This window comes from Camelus dromedarius, chromosome 7 (genome assembly GCF_036321535.1).
Source record: "Camelus dromedarius isolate mCamDro1 chromosome 7, mCamDro1.pat, whole genome shotgun sequence".
Lineage (NCBI taxonomy): Eukaryota > Metazoa > Chordata > Mammalia > Artiodactyla > Camelidae > Camelus > Camelus dromedarius.
Window position 1 is genome coordinate 65,932,360 of NC_087442.1, and position 16,291 is coordinate 65,948,650.

The window sequence follows — 16,291 nt, forward strand, 5'->3', positions numbered from 1 at the left end:
TTGGCATCTCAGAGCCCAAGTGTGTAAATATTTAATCCAGGAATAATATTAGTTGCCCATCTACATCACAAATTGTTGTGAGGAGCAAATTCCATTACCTGTGAAAAGCCCTCTATAAACTACATTTCCTGTAAAACAGAGTTACTTCATGGACAACGAGGAGAATGACAGAAAAATTAATATATCCATTGATTTATTTAATATAAAACATAGCTCTTCCTATAATATAGCTCTGCAGAGAATAGCACTAACAATTTGCCCCAGGGATGGAAGCAGTTTCTGGCCTATACAAGAGTATACTTTAAGACTTCTATTTTTTTAACCTTTCCAATAATTTTATTATCTTTTGAGTATAATGCATCCTACGGTGATAGGTAAAATTAGTAAAAAATAAATAGTTGCTATGTTCCAGATATATAATATTCATTCAAAAGTTAACACAAGTTTATGTGTTACAGAATGGAAATGAATACACATCCATCAGCAGACACACACACACACACTTTCTTAACCAACTAGAGGGAAAAAACAAAAATCCAGAAAGCAACAACAAAAATCCCTACCTATTTTCGATTTCTCTCTTCTCTCCTATGAAACAATCAACTCATCTCTAGATTACACTTTCAGTTGAGAAGGCTCATTAACAAATGAGGCAACTTTGAAAGCCAAAACTAAAATGAGCCAGATGAAAAATGCACTTATTATCTTACTCTGGGTTTAAAATAATCAGTTATTTTGGTTAAAAGAGTTGAATTGTTTTCCACTTACAGCAGGAGGAATTGAGCTCTAATAACTCTTCTGAAGCTTTTGGAAACTCTTAAAATTGTCAATTTGCTTTTCAGTGAAATACGATACATTTCCTAAATTTCACTGGAGTGAACAGAGAATGAACAAAGGCAATGCTACATGTCACTGTGATGTACGGAAGCACTGCACAGTTCACATAATCAACAAGGACAAAACATTTCTTTAACCTGTGAAGTCTTCCACACACATGAAGGTTTCTAGTCAGTAACCAGGAGATGCTTTGCAAGTTGTGAAAGCCTCTGACAAAGTCTAAGTATAAAACACTTTCTCCTTTTCTGCTTTACGCAGACCTATTGAGAAGTACTGTAATTTTAAACATACTGCTCATTCTGAAAGGCAGAGGTGGGGAGTAACGAGCGAAGACAGGACCCCCTTTCTATCAGTATGAGCTGTAATTAGGTATCCAAAGCAGGGAAAAACACATCAAGAAAATGAAAAAGATAGCCAAGTGAAACAACTTTTGTAAGCTAATCCCAAATCTTCATTTGGACATATAAAAAGAAAATAGGGGGGTTGGTATAGCTCACTGGTAGAGTGCATGCTTAGCACGCACGAAGTACTGCATTCAATCCCCAGTACTCCCATTAAAAATAAATAAATAAATAAGAAAATGGACATTTTTCAGAAAGCAAAACTTTAATTTCTACCTGCTTTTTATTCCTATCAGAATAGCCCAAAATGCCCAACATTAACTCAACTTAGAAATGCAGATATTTAGCATATCTAGAATATGTATGCATAAGTCAAGTTGAAAAGCTATCTTTTATAAGATACAATGAATGAAAATTTGTGTTTATAATACTTTATAAAAATTAATAACTAGTAACTCTGATCACACCTATTACCTTAGAAGGTTTATTGAAAAGGCAGGCACCACCTCCACTATTCAGGAAGTCATGATACTCTTCAATATTACACTGGGTGAACTTCTTAGGAAGATAATACCTGTAAGAGAGAAGAAAAGCAATAGCTAGGTACAATTTTAGTCTCCCTTGTTTGTAGATTAGTCTCAAAACTGAATATTGTTAAAGTTGTACATTATTCCTAAAATAAAATAAAAAACCATAAATTCCATAAATGTTATGTACAACATTTGCATTCAATCCATAACAGTTTATTCAATAGGCACATTTCTAAATTCTTCATTCGGTGATTAATGGTTACTATGGTTTGCTCATTATTTGCATGCCCATTCAAAGGAAACACAAACACATATCTGTGATTTCCATCAAAGAGAATTAGGAATAATTTATTTCACAAGGAGTCTTTCCTAAATATTAAAACTGGGCTAGAACCCAAACTGCAGAGCATTCTGCAAGATAACTGACCTATAATCTACAAAAGTGTCAGTCATGACCATCAAAAAAAGACTGAGGAACTGTTCCAGGTTGAAGGAAGCTAACAGACAAAAAACTAACTGTGACACCTGATTCTGAACCTTTTGCTAAAATGACATTATTGCAACACAGGGCTGATCTTGAATGAGAGCTAAGAATTAGATGATTTTCTTGGTTGTACTGCAGTTCTGAGGAGGATGCCTTTGTTTGCAGAAATGCACATTCAGTTAGGTGTTTGGCAGTAATGGGCACCAGGGTAGAACTTATGATTCAGAGACAAAAAGGTTCTTTGTAACTCAAATGGCTAGAAATGTGGTTAGACAGAGAAAAATGAGAATTCCAGATGAAGAGGGTATATTAAAGAAATCAACAGAGGCTGGAAATTCCTGTACAATTATGATGAGCATATTTTTAAAAGGCTGAAAATCTACATAGGATTATGGTTAACACATATCATGTAAAATTATGATAAGCAAACTCCATAAACAGTAGTGGAAAATGAGATTGCAAATGAGGATGAAGAAAGATTATAGACGTCTAAATACTGGAGGAAGGAATGTGAACCTTGTTCTTTACAATGGAGACTCACAAAAGTTCTGTGCAGGAAAATGACATGATTCATGTGTTTGACACAAAAATTCTTGTGTATTAAGAGAAGAATGGAAAAACTGTGCTGTATACATTCACTGAACTAGAACTACATTACTGTCAGCAAGGATGAGTCCCACAAACAAAGCTGATCAAGAAAGCAAGTCACAGAAGAAGACATATAGTATGATACCTTTCATATAAACTGAAAACACGCGAAGCAACACTATGAATTACTTCAGTACACACACACACACACATACACATACAGTAAATGTATAAAAAAGGACCTGTGATGATATCAGCCAAGTTCAAGATGGTAGTTACCTTAGCTGAGGCTGGGGACTGATAAGAGAGAATATAGGGGAGTTAACTATGAAGGCAGTGTTTGTTTTTAAACTAGGTGGTGGTATATAAGTACTCACTCTTTTATTTATACTTTTCAATTATGATGGATGGTGAGTTCAGGAGGAGAGAGGGGGAGCCTGAAAGCTGCCTGAGTATCTGGAATGTTTTGGGGAGAAGAGCAAAAGATGAAAAAAGTTTAAAGTAAGACTATAGTGATAAGCTTGGCATAAAAGGGTGGCTATAAAATTTATTTAGAAAGAATAAAAGATGGGTGCCTGATAGTGTGTCAAGGGTAGGACAGTATAAAAATGAAAACTTTTCATAGGAGAGTGGGTTGGACACATCACTTCCCTCTCTTCGTTCAGTGACCTCTCGTTGGTAGTCTGAAACCAGCCACTGTGGGAACAGACACCTCAGGCTGCCAGAAATCTGAGAAAGCAACTATTCCAGGCTCTCTTCTTGTTTTTGTTTTTGAGACACACAATTGTTTATAACTCGTTTAACTAGAATGGAAGAAGATAAAAGCAAAGGGAATTAGAAGATAAGCCATCAATTACAAAGTTGTTCCTCATTTCTTACATTTTCAGCCTAGATTCAAGGCTAAAAAAAATCTTTGACCTAATAGTTTCATGGACAGCAATGTCTTCACAAATAAGAGAATATTTCGTGAAAACATATTACCTACAAAGCCTCTGAGAAAATCTACTTCCGATTTTCTCTTAAATGCCTGTGGTGAGGTTCCATGCATTAGGTTACTGAGTGTCGTCCTTTTAAGAAGACAACAGCACAGCAGGGAAAGGAAAAGTGAGTTATTTTCAAATAGAAGTGGCTCACCCTGTGTCCCCCATTATGCATCCAGACCACGTGTCCTCACATTTACACTCGCCTAAGAGAAAACAAAAACACATGCTTTTTTACAAAGTGAAAACAGATGCGTTAGAATTGTTCCTATTTTTTAAAAGCATATGTTCACTTTATTACCTCTAAAAAAGTAACACCTAATTGTCAGTTTTCCTTATATTTGAAGTTTTTCATGCAATGCATAACAACAAAAATCTACTTCGACCCAATCAAGATTATACAATTTTTACTAAAATAAAATCTCTTGATATTTTAACAAGGGGCAGCAATTTTAAAGCATTCACTTAAAATGTCTTAACAATCAAATATTAATGGGCAGTAATGCATCATTACAGGATTCTGGCTCCACAGACCTCTATGGGAATTCTCACAATTTCCTGTCCATGTTTAAAACCTCTGCAGCCAAGGCTGCTGGCAGAAGGCAGTACAGTGTAAGGGCTTCAGAATCAGAAACACCTGGGTTCAAAATCTGAGTTTGCCACTTAATACATGCGTAATCTTGGAGACATTACCCTCTTAACATCCAGTCACCTTATCTATAAAATGGGGTTAATAAGTGAAATAGGGCTAATCTTGCAGGATTATTTTGAGGATTAAATGAGCATCTAGATGTAGATAATACTGGCATTCAATTATCTGTTGAAAAATGGTCACTCCAGAAGTGGTAATAGTTAATCATTTATATAAACAATTATATTTATAATATTTATTATTAAAATAATAAAATAAATACGACTATAATCAACTTGCTCCAAATATACAGTGTTTGACAATTTCTGGTGAGGTAACTTTACCTATTTGGGAAAACATACTCTTCACAGATGCTAAACCTAGTATATTTCACTAGGTCTATATTCTACTAAGCCGTTCATCAATTCTGATCCTGACAGGCAAATTCCACCTCTGTGGTCATATTAGGAGATGTTTTAAATAACCCATAATAAAACAGTCTGCCTTAAATAACCTATATGCCAAGGATTCTTTACAAGACCATTTAAAATTACCAAACTGAGCTTATTATATCCTTTTATAGATTAAATTCAATGATGAATTTAACTTCACATAACTTTAAATGTTTATTATACATGGAAAACATTTCATCTGTAATGTAAATATTAACATTTATATGACTTTCAGAAAAAACACTTTGTGCCCAAGGCTATCTTTACGCTACTGCCCAAACTCTTTTGATCGAGCAACTAAATTGAAGAATCTCATGCTCCAAAACATTTTGTAGATAGTCTATTTTAAATATAACTAAACCATACATGTCTTTAAACTTACCACTTGCTAACTTCCTTTTGTCTGAGATAATGCCAATATTATGGGCGAGTGACTGGGCAAGGGTAACTGCCATTAAATCCGTTTTACCAAACTGAAAGACAAAAACAAAAGTAAAATACATGTAAATGCAAATTATCTTTCATTTAATGGGGTCCAGAAAAAGTGTCACAATACAATTGAAAAATAACAATTCTAAGCATTTTATTTAGCAGAGGTTAAACACATAGTAGCTAGTGCTGAACTACTGAGCATTTGGGAAGAAGTCGTAAGAAACAAATCCATGTTTGTGTAAGTCATAGAGAAGACCAGAAGTCAAGGAGTCATCGATTTTGGGATTTGGAAACTTATATCTAATTTTGAGTCCAAATTTCACTAGTGATATTCCTGAAAAACTTAATACTTGTATATAATTAAGCCAGTCTTTCAGATAAAAGAAAATAAAAATAAATGTGTAATTTATTTGGCACTTGTTCATCTCTGTGTGCCCACTAGCACTCCTAAAATCCCCAAACTGAATAGAGGGTGGCTTTAGAAAACAAACTGTGTAAGTCACAGAAGTGGTGATGATAAAAAAAAAAAAAAAAAAAAAAAAATTTAAGACCTAGGGGCTTTTTTTCAACATGTGGCCTCTCAAAGATTCAGGTTTTTGTTTTGTTTTTTAAAGGTCACTTCCATCAGGCTTAGTGCCTTCGGGGTAGAAGTAACCCTTTGGAAAACCTAGTCTACCTTTTTTTCCTCTAAAAATTTGCCAAATATTGAGGAAGGAAGAAAATTTCCAACTAGGTTAGGTAGTAACCCAATGCTTTAGGAAGTTACTCAATTCTCTGGAAAATCAGTCAAAGGGATAAAGAGGGCCTTATTTTCAAAAAAGGTAAAGATTTTCTCTATATCATCTATAAATAGCTAAATCTGGAAATCATTCTAAGTAGAACATGAACAGAATTATCTGATATTATCTTCCATTATTTCCCTAGTGTCTGCTGGTCATTTGCAGTGACCATATTGGCTGTTAATAAAATAGCAATATCTGGAGTATGAGGAACACTGAGAAATTGTCTCTTAAATATTAGGAAAACACCGTCAGCCATCATACTACTTTGTACTGTACAGATGTTCACACCTACTTCATTCACGCCTCCTCCTTTCAGCAACGAGCAAATCCCACCAATATAAGCTGCCCCGCTCCGGCTACTCTCAAATTGACTCCCCCTTTTAGAAAAGGAAATGAAAAATGCTTACTGCTCACAGTTCAAATATCGTATCACCTCTCATTATTAATTTACCACACTTCTTTTCTCAATACACATACATTTCTAAACTATATATTCCTGAGGTAAGAAAGGAATATGAAAATTGATTGCACATATAACCAAAGAAAAAGTGATATTTTTTCTGAGTGATATTTCCCTACATGACCAATAAATATCTTAAGTGGAATTATATCTATTAAAAAAGAATTTCTAACATGAGGTACATTCTGCCAAGAATGCATATAACTCGAATCTCACAATGAGAAAACATCAGACATTTCCACAATGAGGAACATTCTATAAATAACTGGCCTCCACTCTTCAAGAATGTTAAGCTCCAAAGAGATGAAGATAGGCTGAAGAAATGTTTCAGATTAAAGGAACCTAAAGAGACAGGCCGATTAAATGCAGTGTGTGATCCTGGACTAGATACTGAATTTGGGAGGGGTGGGGAGGTTAGCTTTGGAAATATTATTGAAACAACTGGTCTGAGATGGATGAAAATATTGTATCACTGTTAATGTTCTAGTTTTGATCATTTACACTGGTTATATAAGAGAATGTCCTTATCTTAGGGAATATACATAAGTATTTAGTAGTAAAGGCACAGTAAGTAAATGTCTTGAACTTACTCAGGAAAACATAGATAGTTAGATAGATAGATGGAAAAAAGGAAGGGAAGAGGGGAAGGAAGGAAGAAGGATAGAAAGAAGAAAGTCATAAAACAAATGGGGCAAAATGTCAACAATTCATGAATCTGGGTAAAGCGTATATGGTATTTCCTTGTAGTATTCTTGCAACTTTTCTGTAAATTTGGAATTGTGTAAAAATTAAAAGTTACCCTCAAAATACACTCTTTTACTTCCATTTATAACTTTCTTCAATAGCTCTGACTTTAGATGACAGGTTTTTTGAACTGCTGCAACTTATAATTTGCTATTACGTCAAACATGCATGGTCCCCCCCAGAAAAACCATAAGAGAAAAAAATAAAAAATAAAATATAGTCTGACATATTAAGCTCTTCCCTTAGATTGAAAACAAAGATAACATTAATATGTAAAAGACAGCAACTTTAAAGAATATAATTAATCTGTTGTTAAGAATACTCTTTACAAGAATTAATAGTATTTTACTCAGTAAACGCTCTGATTAAATCTCTTTTAAAATTATATAAAGTATATACACAATAGTAAAATAACTCAAAATTATACCTATTGAATTTTTGTAACAGTTTCAAATAATCTATACTTTAAAACTTCTTCCAAATGTATCTGCCACATCAAATCCTAACGGCATTATGCAGTACAAAGAACACATCTCAGTCACAAGCAATAGAGTATTTAACGTGAAACAAAAAAAAAAAATAAATCATTACAAAAGTTACGTACGAAAAAAGGTGAACTGCATCGCTTTTCTCTTTGATAAAATCCCTCCTGTATTTCATAAACTCACGCAGGGTGATCAATGGATTTTCAGATATGGCAAACTTGTTGTCAGCCGCCCAGGTTTCCATGGCAACCAATACTATCCTTGTCTTAAGTTGGTCTTTATATATCTAGTATATTAACAAAATGAACACACCAGCTGTACATGTGGTAAAAATCAAATGATCTATGAACAGGACTACAAAGCTCCTTTTATGGAAACTCCCTGAGTTTTAGTTAAATATGAGAAACTTCACTGGTTTAGGGGAGATAATTGTTTTGCTAGCTTACATGCATTTCCCTTGAGTAATAGAGAATCCAATGGTTACCAAAGAACAGAGTACTAATTAAAAACAAAATATTGCTGTTTGACAAATATTTGCACCCTTATTCAAGGCTTCCCCCGAGTTCATTTCTGGTACCCAAGATGAAGACTCATGCATTCTTGAGTTCCCCTAGTGAAAATGGAACACTCTCCAAGGAGATAATCTCTATACACCTTGACTGGCCCTGATTAAACTCATGGGGAAGGTACCAGTACTGCCTTGTCAGGGAAGATGTGGAAAGGACGTACAGTAGAATTATTTAGTCACATCATTCCCATAGCACCAGGTACTCTTTTGAAAAGGCACAACTGTTTCTCCATTGTTAGAAGTACACTATGAATACCTTTATTAGGGACTATCACTCAACCTCTTCTTTTCCAATGTGAAAAATACAGGAAAAATTTTGACCACTTCCTTTTATCATTTTCTCAGCCAGAGATCAAAGTCAATAAAGTTCAGGGCAAGGCTGTAAGGGACTTACAGGACACCTTGGCTAAAGTGCCATTTAGGGCAGTGAAAATAGAACATTATCCAATTTATTAGCAATCAGGAGATAAAACTCCTCTGCGGCAATACTGAGTCAGGTTCATACTTACCAAATCCGCCATGTTCACCACAGATTTCGCATACGTGTTGGTATGTACAACTGAGAGCCGATGTTTTTTAAACTGAAAGCAAAAGAAAACAAGTGAAGGGCTTTCAAAGTCATCAGCAAATGATCATCTCAGCAACAGAAATACGGTGTAATTGAAAGGTCTCTAAGGCTTTCTGGAAAAAAAAATGTCTGAGTTGAGACCTAGTTCTTCAGATGCTGGGTAGTCTGAGGCAAAGCTCCTAAAATTTTAAGGCCTCACAGATCTGTAAGATAAAGTAAAAACTAGCCATTCCATCCATTTCAAAAGTTTATTTTTTATTGCAAGATTGTTATTCAAAATGATAAAACCTATGAAAGTTGTCTATGAATTGCAAGACATACAAATAAAGGTAGGGTCAAAGTCCAACCGTGAATAATGCTAGAAAGTATAGAAAGTTCCACAAGACTTATTCAGTAAGGAGAAGAAAGCCCTAACGGTCACAAGGAGGTGGCTTAAAGGCTAGATGTTGATCACATAAATCTTCCATTTGGCCTCAATTCTGTTTTAAAAATCAGGACGTATCATGGAAAACCTTATTTCTGGCTTCTCTTAAAATTAGCATCCCCACATGGTTATGACTGGAAAGGGCTGAGAAGGAGCTGCTCCCATTGGATAGATCATAGCACCTCACTTTTGCCACAGGCCTCACCCTTCCCTATTATTTTATACCTGACTCACTTCATTTTTGTTACCTGCCTACAGATGCCAACAGACATCTGAATGTATGATGCCTTCAAATGTCCAAAATGCATGTTTTTGAAACGTATTCTGTAAAAATCTCAGGAAACAGTAAGTCATGAAATCAAATAGGTAGAAAGATAACACTTAGTCCTACCCTGAAAAAGGAAGAAGCACTCAAAAGTAATACTAATAATTATTATTAAAATCAATGTCATTTGTTTAATCATATTTAAATAAATGATAAATTTTCCCTAAAAATAAATAATTCAAAGTAAATTAAAATGTATATGTACCTGAAATTAAGTAAAATTTAGCAATGTGCATCACTGAATATTTTTAGTTTAAACTCTGGTTACATGCAATAATTAGCATTGCAACTCATTGCTGTGCTGTGAATATAACCACACTGACTGCAACGTATCCATGAATTGAATATATAACATGCCCATGAATTGGATATACAACATGTCCATGAGTTGAGTATAAAAAATAATTGACTCAGCAAAAAGGAACTTTTGCTAGGTTTTTATTCTAAAAATCTTTACTGCTTGGCTATATAAGCTTTTCCATATGGTTTACTATACAGCAAGCCAGAAATAGAAAAATTGCTTCCCTTTTATTAGGATAAAGCTGTACATTGCAAACTAAAGTGTCACATTATTGCAGCCTCATTTTTTTTAACATAAAATGGAAGTTTCCATTTTTTTTTAAGCTCACCATTTTAGTACAGAAGATATTATCCCATTTATTAATCAAGCAAATCCAAACAGTTAATATTATGAGTCACAGAAACATTCTTGGAACCTCACAAACTACTGTAAATTGTTTCCACCTAAGAGTGTTTCCTACTTACAGGTTGTTGCTGGGTAACAAAGATGTTTGGTTACACAAATACTTTCTCCAGGTTACAACTTTATGGGTTTCTTTCTTCTAAACATATTTCTGCACCCATCAGTTTTATCCTAGGTACAGGTAAGTTCAAACAACAAAAAACTCAACAAATCTTACCATGAGATGATCGTTCACAATCATCAGTTCAATATATTTGGTTTCCTCTGCTACATTACGAGGACGTCTACGAAGCTGCAACATAAAAAAGAAAATTGCACCTAACTAAGCCCTCTGACCTTGGCTGTGGAAAACTTAATACAGTAAATCCTCAGATATTACTCATCTTATAGCCGATAGTCTGTACCCTTTTACCAACCTCTCTCTATTTCCCCCAGTGCCTAGCCCCGGCAACCACTTTTCTACTGTTTCTCTGAGTTTGACATTTTTCTTTTTTCAGATTCCACAAATAAGTGATAGTATGCAGTATTTGTCTTTCTCTGTCTGGCTTATTTCATATAGCATAATGCCCTCCTGGTTCATCCATATTGTTGCAAATGATAGGATTTCCTTCTTTATTAAGTTAGAGTAATATTCCATTATAATGTTTATACCACTTTTTCTTTATCTATTCATCCATTGATAGACACTTGCATTGATAACACTATATACTGTGTGACTGAAATTTGCTGAGAGAGTAGAACTTCAATATTCTCACCAAAAAAAAAAAAAAAAAGGAAATACGTAAGGTGATGGATGTGTTAAATAAATCCACAAGGGGAATCCTTTCACAAATGTGACATATCAAATCATCCTACTATATTTTAAATATCTCACATTTGTCAATTATACCTCAATAAAGCTGAAACAAAATTTTTATATATTGTATAAAATTTTATATATGTTAATTAAAACGGAATGGGTAACCCAATGTAACCATGAACAAGTTTCTTAAGCTTCTTGTGCTACAATGTCTTTATCAGTAAAATAGGGATAATGCCTTCCTCAAAAGGTTGTTATGAGGATTAAATGTGTTAATACAATTGTACACGGCAAGTAATCAGTAAAACCTAGCAATTATTATTATTATTATTATTATTATTATTATTATTATTATTCACATTAGAAATCTGTAATGATTTTACTTTATGCTTATTAAACACATTTTTTAAAAAGATACCTGGTTCCTTAAACTGCTTGATCTTAATAGAGATTCTGTTTCTCTCATCCTGTATTTTTATGCTGCACACACATACCCACACCAACCACCACCACAACGGAGATGATACCTTAATTCTGATGATAAGAGTTCTTAGTTTGTCTAAACCTTTTACCAGCTCTATGATTCTGGGCAAATCATTTTCACATTTCAGAGACATCATTCTTTTTTCTGTAAAAGCAGAATAATAGTACCTACTTCATGTGGTTTAAAGCACTGTACAAACAGTTGTTATTACTATTACTAAGTTCAATATCAACTGAACATTCATAAAGCAGACATCCTGATTTTATATCCTAGACTTCAAAATAGCTCAAGTGTGACCATAGCATTTTGTGGCTTCAAAACCTGACAGGGTCACCCTAACAGAGGTATCTTTAAGGGGATAAATACAAGGATATGTACCACATAAGCAGACTCCATGATGTGGTACACACCCAGGCAAGGAAAGAGGCCCATGGTAGAAGAACCTGAGAGGCCTCATAATCCATCTCTATGATGAACAACCATATTATCACCACTACCTTGAGTGCTTTTTGAGTCTATGAAATAGCATGGCTCCATCTCCACTCTTCCTACAAATACTTCACCTTTACTGTTCACCACACCACGGCAAATGCCTGAATTAAAACTTACCCTCTCACAGACTTCATGTAGATGCAACTGATTCATAGTTGCCAAATGTTTTTAAAACATCATGACATATACCTGTGAGTACATACCTGCCGTTTACTCCTTTTTGGTGATGGCTTCAAAATAAATTTGGGTGGAGTGATGTTTACTCGTTGGAATTCTAAAAGGAAATAAAAATAAATCTAATTTAGTGCAGTTGCCAGGTCTTTCATGAAGGGTAATCAATGATTTTATTAGCCCTTCTTAGTATAAATTATATAATTATACTTTAATCATTAATGATTATTATAATTATAATCTACAAATTATATAATTACAGGTACTTAAATATTATGCATTTATAATATATAATATTACACTTAATGAAAATACAGAATATTAACCTAATTACATTCATATTAATACTAAATAAACATACCACAGAGGAATACAGTTCAAAAAAATCTCATTATTCTTGTTCTAATTTATCTCAATATTTTTCTCACATTTCTCCTATAAATATCGTCACATTCTTTAAGGGGAATCTTCTAAATAACCACTTGACCTTCACTTCCACCACTGGTGTTCACTAAAGCATGACACACTAAATGTTGGTGAAGCTGGAGAGCAATCAGAACTTTCATATAATGCTAATGAGAGTATAAAATAGTATAACCACTTTAGAAAAAGGTTCGGCAGTTTCTCATCCAATAGTAGTTCTCTAAGTGTGATACTTGGACTAGTGGCATCATCGACATTACCTAGGAAACTAGAAACGCAAATTTTTGTAAACTACCCAAGATGTATTTAATCAGAAACTCTAGAAATTAGTGCAGCTACTATGGAAAATATTACAAAGTTTCCTCAAAAAAATTTAAAATAAAAATACCCTATGATCCAGCAATCCCACTTCTGAAATTACAGCCAAAGGAATTGAAATCAGGATCTCAAAGAAACATCTGCACTCCTATGTTCACTGCAGCATTACCCACAATAGCCAAGATACAGAAGCAACCTAAGTGTCCATTAGTGGATGAATGGATAAAGAAAATACAGTGTATACATACAATGGAATAATATTCAGCCTTAGAAAAGGAAATCCTGCCATTTGCAACAACATGGATAAACCTACAGGACATTTGGTTAGGTGAAATAAGCCAGACATAGAAAGACAAATACTACATGATGCCGCTTATATGAGGAATCTGAACTAGTCAAACTCATAGAAACAAAGATTAGAATGGCGGTTGTCAGGGGCTGGAGGGAGGCGATGAGAGGACTTACCAGTCAAAGCATACAATGTTTCAGTCATACAAGATGAGTAAGTCCTACAGATCGACTGCACAGCGTAGTGTCTATAGTTAACAATACTGTATTGTTCACTTAAAGTTGTGCTAAGAAGGTAGATTTTGTAAGTGTTCTTATCATCATCACCATACATAAAGTAGGCAAGAGGAAATTTTCAGAATTGATGGATATGTTTATAGCATAGACTGTGGTGATGATTTCACGGACATATATTTATCTCCAAACTCATCAAGTTGTATACATTAAATATACAGTTCTTTGCATGTCAATCATACCTCAATAAAGTGGCTGGAAAAAAAACCTCTAAAGATGAGACCATCAATTTGTGTTCAACAAGCCCTCCAGGTGATCTGATGCATGCTAAAGTTTGAGAACACTCTTAGACAGTTAAACATATACCTACCTACCTTTTGACCTAGTAATTGCACTCCCAGGTATTTGATAGAGAACTATAAATGTATGTCCACAGAAATGATTTTTACAAGAATGTTCATAGTTGTTTTATTCATAATAACCCAAAACTGGAAACAATCCCAATGTCCATTGACCGAATAGATAAAAAATCATGGTATAGTCATGCAATAAGAACATACTCAATAATTTACAAGAATGAGCTACTGCTATCCTGGACAACATAAATCTCGGGCAGGTGCTAAGCAAAAGAATCTGAACATGATGCATAATTCCATTTGTATGAAAAGCTACAACAGGCTAAACCAGCATACAGTGAAGAAGTCAGAAAAGGAATTGCAGGAGTGGGAGGCACTGGCAGGGAAGGGGCACATAGGAAGTTACTTTGGTAACGGAAAACCTTTATACCTTACCAGGGGAGTACATAGGTGTCAAAACTCATCAAACAGTACACAAGATTTGTGTATTTCATTGTGATAATTTTTTAACTGCAGTATAACTGACATACAACATCATATCAGCTTCAGGTGTACATCATAGTGATTTGATATTTATATACATTTCAAAATGGTTACCACGGTTAAGTCTCATGACCTTCTGTCTCCATTCAAAGTTATTATCATATTATTGACTATTTTACTATGCTGACCTTTACAGCCCCATGACTTACTTATTTCATAACTGGAGGTTTGTACCTCGTAATCCCCTTCACCTATTTCACCAGGCCCCCATCTCCATCCCCTCTGGCAACCACTCTCTTGTTCTCTGTATCTATGAGTCCATTTCTGTTTTGTTTTGTTTGTTCATTTGTTTCATTGTTCACTGTAGTGATTTTTAAAACACTGAGTGCTAAGTGGACAGTGTTTAATTAACTAAGCTTTTCTCAAAATTTGTTCTTAGGAACATTAGTCCTGAGAGATGTCACATGAAAAAAACACTTCGCAGTCAAAGAAGTTTGGGGAGTACCTGATCATACTTTATCTCTGGGAAATACATAGTGCATAGCAAGAAAAATCCGTAACACAATCCATAACCCAGTAACACTTTTACCAAACCTAAAATAAGTAAGCTTCCTTTTGGGCTTACATCACAAAAATTGCAGTTTGTCTATTTCTTGTTTCCTTCTAATTTGTCTCGGTAAGTCTAAGTATCTTGGGAGAAAAGTAACACTCTTAAAATGGACATTGTCAACTTCTGATAAGAAAAGAAAGCCAGGAACAAATTGAGATAGGCTTGAGTTTTCAAAGACTACGCTCAAAACTCATTTTTAATAACAGCAAAACTGCCAAGTCACTTCCAAAGTTTCTGTTGAAAAAGAAACCCCGCATAAAGTTTTTTAAAAAAATTGTAAGATTGCATCATGGCAAGCCTACAACAAAGTCCTTAGGGGAAATCTTTATTTACTACTTTAAATATTAATTAATGTTGATTGTTTCCAGCAATGCCTATTACAGTGTAACTTTGTTCTCAGGCAGCTAGTCATGATTTATTTTCTTCCCATAATAGGGATCATAAAAAGTTTCATAAGATAACGAAGAAACAGTCTAAAGCGTCTGTGTAAAGTAAGAGCTTCTATGTGCTCATGTGCAGATTTTTCCAAAGAGTGAATTCTGTCAAACAGGATCTTCTAGCCCTTTGGTAGCAAGAGAAAAGGGGTGAGTTTTGTTTCTCTTTAGGGGTACCTACAGAAGGTCAAGGTGCCTCATGTTTATTTCAGAGAGGATGGAACATTATAAAACACTTATTTCATTTTCCAATGAGAAGACAATGTAAACTTTAAGTCATTTTCCTAAGTAGTAGTTTAGGGTTTATTTTAGTCCAGTAATTTTTCCATTTGTCCTTGTGCCTCTCTCCCAGTGCACATTCTCAGGGTGCCAGAGTCCACACCCTCGCTCAGCCCCTTCCCAGCTGTGAGACCCTGGAAAAGGCAAACTAGCTGAGCTTCCGTTTCTTCATCTATAAAATGGGAATCATTTTATCGATTGGGATTACACACGGGAAGGAAATCCCACCAATACACCAATACACACGGGAAGGAAAGATGAATTTCACAAACAGCACATAATAATAATAAATGTTTATCTACACTAGTTCTTTCTTAAAATGTTGGGGCAGAAAGAAATGAGGAAACAACAAATCAGGAAAATGATTAAGACCTCATCCTGAGTTTATAAACTCAGTATCTCACCAACAGTGAATATTTATATATTCTATCTATGCAGACCAACTTTTGCTTTAACATGATTTTTCCTGTAGTACCTTACTTGGAGTCTTATTTTAAAAAGGTTTCCTTCATCATGTTCAAGCTATCTCTTTCCCAACTCCTCCACTATAAACATGAGATCAGTTTACATTTTATTCTCTCTCTTG

At 34.5% G+C, this 16,291-nt stretch overlaps 1 protein-coding gene across 11 annotated transcripts in view; it reads right to left on the minus strand.

Moving 5' to 3' along the window:
* ADAM22 (ADAM metallopeptidase domain 22) overlaps positions 1-16,291 on the minus strand; it is a 205,940-nt gene that overhangs the window by 54,924 nt on the left and 134,725 nt on the right. For 10 of the 11 annotated variants that reach the window (XM_064487593.1, XM_064487596.1, XM_064487595.1 and 7 more), the window contains exons 8-15: positions 12,313-12,383; positions 10,552-10,626; positions 8,824-8,895; positions 7,866-8,032; positions 6,350-6,434; positions 5,226-5,316; positions 3,915-3,966; positions 1,653-1,752 (exon numbers count right to left, since the gene is read on the minus strand). In XM_064487593.1, coding sequence (XP_064343663.1) covers positions 1,653-1,752; positions 3,915-3,966; positions 5,226-5,316; positions 6,350-6,434; positions 7,866-8,032; positions 8,824-8,895; positions 10,552-10,626; positions 12,313-12,383 — 713 coding nt within the window. The remainder of the gene's footprint in view (positions 1-1,652; positions 1,753-3,914; positions 3,967-5,225; positions 5,317-6,349; positions 6,435-7,865; positions 8,033-8,823; positions 8,896-10,551; positions 10,627-12,312; positions 12,384-16,291) is intronic. The other variant, XM_064487601.1, reaches the window with a different exon arrangement.